Below are 14704 nucleotides of genomic sequence, written 5' to 3' on the forward strand. Positions count from 1 at the left end.
AATGAAAATTTTCGGAAAAAAAAAATTTTTTTAACATCGAGAGGCGGCCCGACCTACTTTTAAAGAAAATTTAGAGCTAAAATTTTTTTTGGACAAAAAAAAATAACTTTTGGTTTAAACTTTTTATATTTGTATAAAAATTACCGAAAGTGACGGTTTTTGACTCAAAATTTATTTTAACGTTTAAAGAAAGCATGTTATCGTTTAAGACTTTTTTAAAACTCCAATAATGACCACAAACATTTTTTTTTAAGTTGATAACTTTTAATTGGTCAGAAAGAGGACTCTCCACAGCTTCTAGAACATTTATCAAATATTTTTACGAAATAAAAATTTTAATTCTAAACTTTACTTTAAAAGTGTGAGGGCCGCCTCTAGATGTTAAAAAAAAATTTTTTTTGTCCAAAATTTTTCTTTATTTTACGATTTACAGATTCGACATTCAGGCTAAGCAAAAAAAAAAATTTTTTCGCTCCGCCCTAATGTATGTATATATATATTATATAAAATAAAATAAAAACAACATGTATGTTGCCAAAGAACGTATCACTTGTAAATTAGAGAAAAAATAAAAAAAAACATAGATAGGCTTTCCAGATGTTTTTCAGAAATTGGGGAGCCTCCTCTGACACTACTCAATTTAATAAAACTACCAAAAAATTTTTAAAACATTATTTGAAGCCACTTATTTAACTTGTCAAAGTCTTTCGCTACCAGATTTATTTGTTGTAAGAAAAATTATACTCGTGTGTGTAAATAAAGTTATGTTTTTGAGTTGTTTATTTGAGTGATTTCAAGTATATTGTTTAGTATATCTGAACTTAAAATTATATAAGTAAGAAAAATCAATAGTATTTACATATATATGTATTAAATTACAAACACACACACCTAATTACATGACCAACTGTATATTTACAAAACACACACCTCAAAGTCCAAAAATGTCAGTTGTTCGGTTGCTTTAAATAACAATTGGTGATTACATACATAGATATATATGTAAAATTGCTATATTTATTAATTACTAATATTTGCTTCATTTTCTTCATTTTTCCAATTATATATGAATTTTGTGTTTTTTTGAAAATGAAGCATATCCATTCACATACATACAAACAGGTGCATTACTTTATTTTTGCATAGATAGGTGCGTATTTCTGAATATTTACTATGTGGATATAATGATGCTCTCAACAAATGTGGATAATTTGTATATGCGGTCTTTTGCAGAGCAGCGTTTGATATTTTTAGATACTGACAAATATTTATTTTGATGAACTTTTTTTTTTCTAATTTTGCTAATGTTAATATTACAGGATTTAAATTTTTTATTTTTATTTTATGATAGGTTAGGTTTTTTTTTGATAAATTTTTCTGCCAGCGCTTACTTTATATGTACCATATATGTAGATGCTATTACTGATTTGTTTTTTTTTTTGTTTTTGTTTTTGAATTTTTTGTTAATTCAATGGTTTATTGCACACTAAGATGTTACGTTATATATCTAATTTTTGATTACAATTTGAATTTTATAAATTTTTTCTTAATTGCTTAATCAGTTCAGTTATGATTATAAATGATGTATAATGAGTTTTTTAAAATTAATCTCCTTGGCTATTTATGCCTTGACACATAAGTGAGGCTCTAGCGAAGAAGAAGTTGACATTTTAGAGAAAAAATGCGTAAACATAATGGTGAAAATGTCGCGCCTTATCAAAATTTTATTGCTTGCGGGCTCAAATGGTTTGCTTTCTAAGTGGTTTTTTTTAAATGGGAAATATTATATAAAATGCGAATATCTTTAATAAATACTTTCTTTTTGACTCACTTGAACATTACAACTCTAATTTTCTACCACTTAGCTTTCACAAGTTAAAATTCGTCTTCTTAAACGTTTCTTATTTTAAAATGATTAATTTACTTTCTTGCTCGACAGTCTACCAATTCTTACGTAGAAACACGCTTATATGCCGTTAAATTTTTTTTACCATTTTTTCTTAAACTTTTACCTTACAAATTTCGATATTTTCCAACAACGCTTAATCTACATCGCACTACAAAAATAAACTACTGCATAATAGGAAAACGAGTTTACTATATATTTTTCTAAAAAATTTTTCCAAACACGCCATCAATGATCATCAAGACCATCACATTCAAATTCCTTCTTTTTCTAAACAAAAAAAAAATTTTATAAAATTATTTACACTTACTTTATTTATTTAATAAAAAGTAAGAGCCAAAAGTGTAGAATAAAAGACAAAAAAAAAATATATATTGAAACATAGTTCACATACAGATCTCTAAAGTATTTGGCATTGCAGTAATTGAAAAAATTTAATTATGTATACAGTCATAATTTAGTTAGACATTTTAATAAATTTTTTATTTTGTTATCAAACGAAATGAATGTCCAACAACGCAGACATATCACAATTTCTTCAATATCACCTCAGCATGCTTGCTCCAGCTCCTTCTTAGATGCTTTTTGAATACAGCGCGATGGGCAAAATCATGTACATAATTACTTGTAACCTCTCTTCAAAAATATTATGAATAAATTACAATATTTATTTTGTTGGATTAAGTGTGGTTAACTTAATATGTTTGTATGTGTGAGATATAAGCTATTTGATTTTGGAAATTTTTTGTTGGTAATATGTTTGTAACATGACAATTTTGTTTAATTTTGTGCATACTTTTGGGCGTATTCCAAAGCGTATATTTTATGGAAACCAGATTGTGAATTTAAATGAATTAGTAAACACGAGTATAATCACAGCACTAATACGACTCCCTAAAATATACCGACAGCCTAGAGGTATGCTTTCTTGTGTTGAATCTAAATCAACAAGTTAGTAATTTCTTGCAATAAAATAACCTTTGCACGATTCATTCGACATTTTATTCTAGTGCTTGATAATTGCAATTTCTCGCAGACAATCTGAGCCAGAAATTTTCTCTGAATAACAGTGTTTTCTGTAATGAAAAATTTCAATAAATATGAGCAAGAAATTTGTATATAATTTATATATTGTTTAGTCCGTACAATTTCCATAAGTTTTCCCTATGAGATTGTGTCTCTTGATTTTTGGAGAAATTGCTGGCATGCGAAGAAATTGTTAAATGTGAATTGAAACTTTCGGGTAATCAAATATTCAGGTATTTTTCTCAAACGCAGTTTGCTCGAAGTAGCAAGCACATAATTTTTCTGCGCTGTAAAGTATGCTACTATAAATAAAACTCACTCAAATGCTAAATAAATTGTGCAATAAATTTTTGTTGGCAATATGGTGAAGTTTTTTCGGACAAATCTACCATTAGTGTTCAAAAAAAGTTAACTATCAAAATTATTGTAATTATTTATAAATATATTTCACTATTAAAGGTAAGTTTTACGCAGAAATCTTCTTTTATTATCATATTAAAAATAATGGCTCAATGTGTTTTGAAAAACTGCGGCATTTTTGAATATTTCAATCTTATTTGTGGTGTGCTTGGTCGCTATTTTCCTTAGTGCGTTTTACACCGGAAATCGAATAAATACTTTTGGCCAAAAGGTTTTTAAGGAGCTGGTTACATAAATCGGTAAGTTACACTCGTTGGTAACATGCATATGTTTAATTCTTAAATTCCAGATTTGTGCCTTCAATCCGTTTATATTAAGCATATGTTTTCAACTATTTGCTGTTTGTATTTTTTAATAATGTTGGTTCTTTTTGATTTGTAGTGTTTTATTGAAAATTTAATATTTTCTAGAATATTATTTCAAGCTATTTATGCGCTATTCTTATAAATATTCCAACTTCTTGCGATACAAAAAAACTTTATGGAATAACAAAAGAGGAGTGGAAATGCACCGTAAGCAAGCATGCATCTTAATATATATACATAGATATAGTACAATTATTTAATTACTTGTAAATTACATGATCCGTATGCGTAAAAATTCTACGATAATAAAAAATATATTTATATCAATTCAAGACGCTAAATAATATCAAGTTCAATATATGGTATAAAAAACACACACACATTTAACGGATGATTCCAAACAAACTGAAATCAGCGTGAAATGCTTATGGAACTGTCTTTGTGACTGTCTACTTATAAATACATAACATAGATATACTTAATATAATTACACAATACAACTACACATATGTATGCTACGGTCGCTTAGCGTATGAGATGCAGCTTCCAACGCAGCACGAAGTACGCGATAATACGCAGCGCTACAAAGGTGCCGAGCAGTGCCACCGCATCTATCCAGTACTCGGCATTGTCCATCGACATCTCCTCTAAGAACTTCTTGGGACTGCGAAAATGACAGTACATTTCATGGCACTCCAATTTGGCGCGATCCATGCCATATATCGACACCATGGCGCCTGAATTGTATAAAAGGAGTGTATCGTTAGCATTATTCATAACACAAGTGGCACTAAAGTGGACTCACCTTCAAAACCATAGCGCACATAGCTAACATAGGTCACCCATTGCAGGTAGCCCGGTATGGTGTCGAAGTTAACGAAGAAGCCAGAGAATAGTATGGTTGGTATTGTTGTGACGGGACCGAGAAAGACGCCCGCTTCAATATTCATGCCAGCACCAATGAGCAAGCCGAGCGACTGCGCCACCAACGATGTGAGCACGCAAATAAAGACGAACATCGAGATGCGCATCCACTCCATGGGTTGGGAGGTCAAATAGTAGACGACAATCACATAGACGCTAGAGAAGACGATCTGTGGAGACGGAATAGAATATTGTGAAAGGTTTGCAAAAAATTCCGACATACAAAGGCTTGATGTGCTTGAAAGATCGTTACATACCTGAAAGGGTAGATCAGCCATTGTCTTAGCAAAGTAGAATGCCTTCAGCGAGTACCAATAGTTCAAATGCTCACGCACAAACACCGACATTTCAGTAGGAACTGCGGATAACCGTATTTTAAGCTTAATTACAGTTATGATTGATGCGATTCTCACAACTTTATGGTACTTACACGTCAATATCGTCGGCATCATCGCCGTAAACATGGTGAAGAGCGTGGTGAAAAAAATACAACCCGCATTGCTCATCACCTTCGAAGCTTCATTGCCCACATCGTAGTAGATCATGCCAATAATGGCGCCGACAATGACGTGCGAGGCTAAACGCATATGTGTCAGCATACGATCGCGCATGATGGTCACAAACGAGCGCTTTAGCAGAATCCAGAACTGCGTCCAGCCGCTGGTGGGGAAGCCCGAGCTGTTGGGCAGCGTAACAACACTTTCGTGTGAATCCAAAAGCGAGGTGGTGCAACCAGCGGCGGCTGCTTTCTCAGCAGCGCCGGTGAGCGCAACTTGTCCGCCCTTCGAACTGAAGCTGCAGCTGTAAGGCAGAGCGCTATTGGAGTTGCCATTGTCATTGTTGCTGTTTGGAATGTTCAAGTTGATAACTGTGCAGTCGGATAGTTGTGATTGTTGCGTCTCCAAGATGGGATTATTGAGTGGATTCGCATGTGATTTAGATATTAAAGTGGTGGACAGTTCATCCATTTTACACTTTTCATCTTCCAGTGTTAGGGTTGTGGTTGCCGTTAGTGTTGGATTGTTCGAGCTTGTGCTGTTGGAGTTGTTGCAGTCCCCTTTAACAATGTCATTGGCAATGCCGCGCACAGCCGTTAAGCCGTAGTCCTTATGACTGAATTTCTTGCACTCGCCGCTTTTGACCGCCGCCACCAGCTTTTGCACAGATTCGCCATACTCGCCGCTGGCTACCTCCAGCACATAATCGGCTGGATTGTGATATGAAGGGCAGTTGTAGCCGAGCGACGAGAGGAATGGCACCAGACCGCGTACGCGTCCTTCGTACATGCACTGGCCCTCGGCGAGCATGTACAAGTGATCGAACTTTTCAAAGAGACGCGCCGACGGCTGGTGAATGGTGCAAACGATAGTGCGACCGCCACGTGCCAACGACTTGAGCAAAGAAATTAGCTGGAAACACGTTGAACTATCCAAACCGGATGTGGGTTCGTCAAAGAACATCACTGGTGGATTGTTAACTAACTCGAGTGCGATCGAGAGACGCTTACGTTGTCCGCCCGAAAGATTGCAGGTCTTCGTATTGCTGGAATCCTTCAAACCGATCGTTTCGAGTATCTCGTGAACAACAACTCGTTTGGCTGCTAAATTCATATCTTTGCCCAACTTGAGGTTAGCCGAGATCATCATGGCTTCATGCACTGAGAGATTTGCGATGAGTATATCATCTTGCATTATGTAGCAGGAAAGTTTACGAAAACGACGCAGGTTACGCTCTTTGCCATTAATCATCACCGAACCGCTCAGTTGCGATGTTCTGAAATGAAAAGCGAGTGGTATTAATGTTAATGAGATTAACTCAATCAAAAGTGGTCAAAAGCTTTCTAATATTCTATTTTCTTCTATCACTTTATATGCGGACCCTTTCCTTTAAGTCCAGATTTTGTGTAAAACTGTTCGACTTCAATGATTGAAAACATTCAAATTTATCAAAAGGCCATCACAAAGAACTAAGTGTTGTTGAATAAACGAAACAATGTGCAACGGTAAATAACAGAACTAACACAGGCACAATTGCCTATTTGTGAAAAGTCTGTTTATGTCAAGCTGAATCGGAGCATTTATTGTTAAGACGTTGAACTGGTAAATAGCCAGCAGCGAGTCGTCAATAAATCACTTAACACAAAAACGAAAATGTCAGCAAAGAATTTGAATGGCCCTATCTCCCTTCGTCTCAAAAGGAAGCTAATATTGCCTTAAATGCTCATAAACTGTCGACAAACATACACATGTCGAATATTAATAAACATACAGACACCACAAGGCAAAGGCAACAAATCAGAAAACATTCGAAAAATGTCAAATGCGATATAACAAAAAAAGGAAGGAGTCCTAAATAGCGTCATATAACAATATGAGCTGTGTCGTAAAGGATGCGTTGACAACACGGAATCGCTTGTTGTTCAGTTGAGAAAGGAAGCATATATAACTCTTCAGTGTGTGCGAAAATAGAACAAGGAAGGAAGCCATAAAGGAAAATTAATACTTGGCACACTGAACACTTTTCCTTCACAATTCTAGTTTGTGGATATAGACATACTTAAGTATATAGTGCTCATAACGACTTGCGACTTATTGGATTAGGCAAAGTTTAGCAGCCTTATGTATCCTAATGTAACCGCAAGAACATAATTATCGCTTTCATTTAGTTTATAAGATTCTCTTGCATTCCTTTCAATAACTTCTTCACTAATTTACTCGCTTTTTTATTCTTTATTTATTTGCTTCTAGCAAATGCCTTCGTTAAGTGCTGTTGTACTTACTTGTAGCCGGCCAGAATGTTCATAAGTGTACTCTTGCCCGCACCGGACGGTCCCATGATGGCGGTGAGTTCGCCATTACGAAACTTGCCCGAAACACTTTTCAGTATGGTCTTCAAGCCGCGCCTTCGTCCTTCTGAGACTGAATATGAAATATCAGCAAACTCGATGTCGACTGGCGGCCGCTGTGGCAGGTGTGACAGTGTGACGGTGCCTTTCTTTTGGCCATTTGGACTGCAGCTATTTTGTATCTTTGGTGCGAGTATGTGATTTTGACTGGGAATACCGCCATTACACAGATTATTTTGCGAGCTGCAATGGAAGAGAGAAAAACTACAATTTAGAAATTCTTTATGGTTAATTGTTTATATTAAGGGTTTAAATAAAGTAGTAGGATGATAAATCGAGATCTCAGACGACTTTGCAATACATTGGTTTCGCTAATATTTAGCCTAGGAAACGATTGTCAAAATCCAAGAAAATCCGTCCTTATTTTATGAAAGTCAAAAGTTTCAAGTAAAATTGGTCGGAAAAATCCGTCTGTCGAAAAGCGTGATTTAAAGACGTGAACTGTTCAACCAGGTCTTTGAGATATTTTGGACATATCAATATGCACAGTAATTTGGTATTGAATTGATTCAATCTTATGTGAAGCTTATATTGACAAGACAAATGGCAGGTTAACGAACCAACGCTTAAGTAGAAAGTAGTTAAGAGGTCGTGGAAGGAACAAAATAAAGTTCACAGTGTGGACCATAGAACTACATTTATATAGTATAAGCTTATATATAATTAAATTATATGGAATTTATCAGTATCTAATGTATCACAACATAGTAAGTCTTAAAGTCGTTTTGGTGTTTCATTTGTTCAGTGGCTTAAAGAAATTCTTACTGCCTTTACTTTAGCTTAGCACTATGCTTAACAAGTTGCAATAAAATGAAATAAAATTGTTTTGCCTACTTCAGTGGCTTCAGCCACGCTGCCATTTTAGCTGCAAACTCTTGCCGCAGTTGTCCTGAATTCTGCCACGGTCCTTGCACTTCGTCCTCCCCTTGCAATGCGCTTACATAGCCATTCTTTGTGAGTTTTGTTTGTACGAAACAGGATAATGGTCGTGCATGGCGTGCATTCGACTTGCCACTACAATCGTTCAACATGTCCGCATAGGCCTCCACGTACTCTGAATGCCGGCGTTGCACCGCAAAATTGTCCACAAAACCCGAGTTGCGTATGCCGCCATCCGCATCGACCGAAGCCTGCCTTACGACGCCTGCATTGAGGGGTCGCTGTGCCGCGTTGGTTAGGTTAATGTCTTTGGCGGCACTGTCATTTCGTTGGCAATTCAGCACCAGCTGGCTGCCGCTATCCGTGCTGCTGCAACGTGTTAGCAGCTGCGGCTGTGAGCTTGTTAAATTGTCTAAAATACTGCAACCGGATGTGTGCGACATCCTCAATACTTGTCGCTTGTGCGCAGGGTTTCACACATTGATTTTATAGAATACTGTTGGTATAGTTTTCGGTGCTGACTTTTTATTGCATTATTTACGCTATAATATTTAATCAGTTTTCGAAGGTATAGCCTTTTAAAGCTTGGCGCGGTCCTTATTATTGATAGCCTTTAAATTTCGTTTCTTAAACACTTCGTGTTTTCTTCGATAAACATCACTTTAACTCAGTACACTACAATTCTTAAGGAATTCACACACTATATTTAAAGAAAAATTTTATAAAATTCTTTAATTATTAATTGCCGCTCGAGAACGTTCAACTTGTGCCCATCAAAATGCACTGAACTAAGCTTGCCAGTCCAACTATGTTTACACTTGATGTTTTGCGCGTCTTCTTCGGCTGGCGATCGCATTGTTCTGCCCGCAACACACCCTGCCTACGGTCTTTGCTTAGCGTCGAGCGGCAAGACTTGGCTGTGCGGCGAATGCGCGTTAAAGGCGTCAGCACCTCATACAAGTAGAATGGGTGGCCGCGTGAACTGCTAAGCGTGCGCATATGTGTGTGCATTGTTGGAATGGCAACGCGTATGAGTGTTAGTGACTTTGAATGGCTCGTAATGATGTGTCGAGAAATCTCAACACTGTGCTCTGGCTTTGTGGCAGTTGCTCAGCACCGCTTAGCCCCGGTTAAGTGCATGCAATGAAATGTTGCTGATGCTGTGCTTGACTGTGTGGACGATGATGATAATGAAGAGCATAAGAAGATAACGGCGATAGTGACATCCCAGGTATGTAGATATAACCGTTGAGAGGAATTACGCGCTTTTTAGTTTTATTTCATAGAAACATCGACTAGCCTTTCATTACGCACAATTCAAAAACATTTCAAACTGCTGCGAACTGCTTAAGTGAATAACCGGCAATCAATGTCTTTTCTAGACTTTTCATTACGCAAGCAAGTTGTTATTCAAGTGAAACTATTTCTTAACAACATCTCTCACGAAAAGGCGTTTGCAATCCAAACGAAGTCCGTTTTGTTTTGATTTGACATAACGTCAGACATGGGTGTCTTAAGGCATGAAATAGCATGAATTAGATTTAAAATGTCAAGTTCAATTGATACTAAATATTAGTCAATTAACCAACTAAATAACATATTATAGGGTACACGAACGACACAAACTGAGTAATTTATGACAGTTGAGCATGATTGGGTGATTGGTTGGAATCAAAATATTGTAAATGTGCCAAGAAAAAAATTCGGAAACCTCATCATCGTTAAGAAAATAATTTTTATAACGACTTTTAATGATTGAAATTGAGAGAATATATATAAAGGAATTAATTAATTTGTGAGATAACCTATTATCTTTTAACTCGAATTGTATATCTTTTTGGAAAATTACAGTTAATTAAGTAAAAATTATTAATAAAAATAATAACATTAAAAAAAAAAAAATCACAGCAAAAATTAATCTTTTAGCTTCTTTTTGAGGTTATCAGAAGTTCTAGTCAATCAAATTCATAGCGGTATGTATGCAGTAGTGACCCACAATGGGTATGCGTTGTCGTTTTGATGTCACAATACCAAGGATTGATTTAAACAGTCGGCGCTCCCACTCAATAGAAATGAACTGTGTCAGCTTAAGAGGACTACCAGTAAACAGTTACAAAGGGTGAGAAAGTAAGAGTTTCACTGTAACAAACAGTCCACGAGACAAAGCGTAATAAAATGTCATAATTCTCTTATTACTCTTTATAGAATATAAAAAAAAATGTTTAGAAAACATGAATTTATGAAATTTTATGAAAAAAATTTTCTTTTTTATAAAATTTTTGATATTGACGAAGGAGTCCCAAAGTAGTTTTTATATATTAGAAATCACTAAAGTGTTAAAACGCCAGCTCCGACTCTGACTAAAATCCAAGAAAAATGAAACAAACTAACGGTAACAGCTACGTGGGGCCACTCAACACTCAACTCTGAAAGTATTTCCTCACGCCGCCAGTGGCTTTTAAGTGCAAAAGCATGACGTAGTTAACTGGTCATACATACCTACATATGTACTCGTTTTTATTGTCGACGCAAAAATGTGAACATAAAACAACAAAAAAAAAATTGCTTTTATTACTCTTATTTGAGCAATTCACTTTCATGTTCGTTTAAGTGCAAACTTAAGTGTGTGTGTATGTGTAAATAAGTATAAACAGCTACTGTATCAATTACAACCAATAAATTCGCAACCAGTTACTAGTGAGTAGTACGCTTTTTTCTAAATTTATGAAGAACTCCTCCTTAGATACAAAGTTCTACTACTTTTCGTGATCTTTATGAATTATTTTTTTTTAATAATATTAAATAATATAAAATAATGATAATAATGAATTGACAGCTAGCTGGCAGACTAGTTTGTAACCAGTCCTAAACTTGACACCTCGTGTTCTCACCGCTCATTACGGGATTTCCTGCGCTCGTGGAGTACAAGCGCACACACATTGCTCACACGAGAATGTACCGTAATTAAATTGATAGCATGGAATCGCGCTGTCTGTCAGTTGCATGTTTATTGACATTGTTGTTGTTTGTACTTACGCCATACACAATGTATGCCTGTGTGTACGTATGTACGGCTGTGGGTATGACTGAGTACCCTCTGCATTTTGTTGGCGCTTCGTTGCGCTTTTAATTGAATTAACGACATGATGCTGGGCGGCTAGATGTGCGAAAATGACAACAACACAAACAAACACAGAGAATGCACTTTTGCATTTACGTTTGAATGAAGATGGACAAAGTGGTTGAAAGGCTGTGCCTCTTGCGCCTGTTGCTAGCGCAATAAGAAGCTAAAATATTGACTCTGTGGGTGCAATTGAGCGTTGTGATCTTTGCACTCGGCCGAAAGCTGCTTAATTTGAGCAGATTGCTGCGGTTTTCGTTAGTCGAAATATTCTTTCGATAGGGATAAAATGAAGTTTAGGGAAAGTGATAGCTTTAAGCTCGATGATTTTTTATAAAAGTTCATTTCGAATATAAAATCGTTCGGTTGGGGAATCCACTGCTGGGCACATTAAATATATTTCACATTAGGGCTCGTGGAAGCTTTGTCATCTTTGACAGTTTAATTAAAGTGGTCGCAATTATTTTTAAGAATTAGTGATGACTCTTCGGAAATTTATCGTTTAATGAATCATTTGTTAGCTAAGTTGTGGGAAAAGTTGGTTGTATTCTCTTCTCCACACTGTCTTTGAAAAGTTCTTTCATAATTACAGTTAAAAATTTCCCGTTGTGGTGATAGCGAAGCCAAAGAAACTTTTTTAACTGAAAAATAGTGGTCACATTTTGGGAAAATTATTGAAAAATTTATATGTAAACGAATTAAACTCAAAAAATATTGATATCAAACTTAAGAAGCTAAAGAAAACTTATAATTGCAAGTACTTTTGAAAGGGGTTGCTAACTTATTTTAATTAAAAAAAAAATTCAACTGAACTAAATATATAAAATTTTAAAATATAAATAAAAAGATTTAAGAAAGAAGAGGTGCCACCTGTTTGAAATATTTCTTTTAGTTAAATTGATAAAATTACGAATTATTATTAAGAATACCCATCTAAAGAAGTTTAGCATGGCTTACAACTAAAAATAGTTTGAGAAGAGTTGCCATCTGTTTATATTTTAATTAATTAAATAAATAATAGATTACAAAATGTATATCAAAAAATGGTAGTTGAAAAATATTGCATTTAAACTTAAACGAAGTTGTGTCACTCTTTATTGAATTCATCTTTTGTAGCCATATACGGAAGTTTCACTTCTATTCAGTTCTGATTTACATTTTGCACAATTTTAGCAACGCTTTTATTAGTTGGACCAATGAAGTTTCAAAAGCCACATTTCGCATTTGCATAAAAGTTCAGTGAATTGTGTTTCTTTTTTTTTTGTGGTAAGCGAGTGTCTGTTGGCTTGTTAATATGCTGAGTTTTGAAAGGCTCTGTCAATTTCGAGAGAAAATAATAACTTTTTTTTTTGAAACAGTTTTTTGAAACTTGTATTTTTTATTAGAATATGAGATCTAGCATGGGAGCCGACTAAGGCTTTACTTATGTAAATTAACATAGCTGCTGTAATAGTGTATGTCCAGAGAATGTTAAAAAATTTATTTAAATAAAACTCTCTGGTATGTCTCAGGAGCTGTTATTTGTTTTTAGTTGAGATTCTTTGAAATATCTATTCTTATGCCATCAGTAACATAATTCGTTCCGCAACATGTTGCTAGAAACATAATTGCGGCTACCGCAACATTAGATAGCGAGATTGTAGAGTTTTTGTAAAACTTTTCTTTCGTACTCTCAAATATTTAGGATCAGCTATCTAGTACTAGTATTTTATGTTTCACAACATTTTCTTTTACGCGCTGCAACATTTTATAATGGCCATGAAAATTATTGAATGAAAATAAATACAAGTTGAGATAAACGGAAAAGTTAAAGTTGAGATTAGAGACAGCAGTTGAAAGAGAAAAATTGCAAAGAGCATCTCACACACACCTACATAAGTACATATGTACATATACAAAGATTGGTAACAAGTTTTGAGCGCAAAACCCCAAAAGAATGGTGGCCAAAGAAGAATTGCCTATGCTTGACAGGTTCTGCTGTACAACAACAATGTTGTGTATTATTTTGATTTTAGTTTCGTTTTGTTGGCGTTTGTCGTCGTTTCTTCCTCTTCGACAATGCAGCGCGCATGCTCAAGAACGCTTGAACTTCAGTGCTGTTCGGTTGGTATATTTTCATAAACGAGTTCTGTGGGCAAGTGTCCAAACTAGTTTCGTGTGACCTGATGTATGCTGGTGTGTCGAATTGCTATAAACTTATGTGCGTTTGTAATACTTGTATTTATATATAATAGCCAAATTAATGCGATATTTTGTTTGAAAGCGGTGAGCGCCGAAATTGTTTTGGTTTAAATTGAGATAATTTGTTTGTTTTCTAAAAGCGTTCGTATTTATATACATAAATATGTAAGTAGGCATAGTATGTGTGTGTTTTGAGAATAATCAGCGTTGTGTGTAGACTTGTGAGCGCTTGAGTTTTACTTTGATAAAAATTATTCTCTCATTTTAGGCAAAACGAAAAATAAATTATAACATTAAAATAAAAACAAAAACGACAACAATAAATATTGCTGAGCAATGCCAATAAACAGCTGTTCGCGACTGTTTACATTCACACTCGACAACTGGCGCTCTTGGTTGCGCATTTTTCTCTCTTCTTCGCTCTCTTGTATCTTGTACTTTGTATCTATCGGATACACAAATATTTACGTTTATATTTTCTTTTGTGTTTCGCAATACACAGGATTTTGCACGCCATTGTTGTATTTGTACTTGCGCGCGTTTTGCCTCTCATCGAGCTACATATTATTGTATATTAATTGTCTCTATTTGCTGCTTTTTCTCTATTTTCTTGATTTTGATTATTTATGCCTTTGCACTTGCCTCAGCTGTGTTGTTGCTTCGCAAATTTATTTATTTTTGTTTTTGGTTGTTTTTGCTTTTGCTATCGCTGCGCCTAATTACAAACGTAGTTGTTGCGGATATTAATGACTTTGTTATTGTTGTTCTTGGTCTTACTTTGTTGGCATCGTTTTCGTTGGTATATCGACACGATTTCTGAGTGCATGTGTACTTAAAAATCTGCTCGCTCGGTGCACATGCACCCAGTTGTCGGTTTGGTAATACGCTCGGCCTTTGGCAGCATAACCACTACGACTTCTCACTAATGTGAACGAACTGCTGCGGGTCTCAGTACTATATTCGTGTTTTTTGTACTTGTATATATGTATGTATGCATGTATGCGTGCTTATTTAGTCATTATTCATAGCAACAGTGT

At 35.2% G+C, this 14704-nt stretch overlaps 1 protein-coding gene across 4 annotated transcripts in view; it reads right to left on the bottom strand.

The window, feature by feature from the left end:
• Positions 1 to 753: 753 nt before the first annotated feature.
• Atet (ABC transporter expressed in trachea) overlaps positions 754 to 14704 on the bottom strand; it is a 38625-nt gene continuing 24674 nt past the window's right edge. For 3 of the 4 annotated variants that reach the window (XM_036369289.2, XM_014247774.3, XM_036369288.2), the window contains exons 3-7: positions 7361 to 7669; positions 5012 to 6354; positions 4839 to 4939; positions 4463 to 4751; positions 754 to 4394 (exon numbers count right to left, since the gene is read on the bottom strand). In XM_036369289.2, the coding sequence (XP_036225182.2) occupies positions 4183 to 4394; positions 4463 to 4751; positions 4839 to 4939; positions 5012 to 6354; positions 7361 to 7669 (2254 nt within the window). In that variant the 3' untranslated portion in view covers positions 754 to 4182. Of the gene's footprint in view, positions 4395 to 4462; positions 4752 to 4838; positions 4940 to 5011; positions 6355 to 7360; positions 7670 to 8320; positions 9141 to 14704 lie in introns of those variants that run through there. The other variant, XM_014247773.3, reaches the window with a different exon arrangement.

This window comes from Bactrocera oleae, chromosome 3, assembly GCF_042242935.1.
Source record: "Bactrocera oleae isolate idBacOlea1 chromosome 3, idBacOlea1, whole genome shotgun sequence".
Classification (NCBI taxonomy): Eukaryota; Metazoa; Arthropoda; class Insecta; order Diptera; family Tephritidae; genus Bactrocera; species Bactrocera oleae.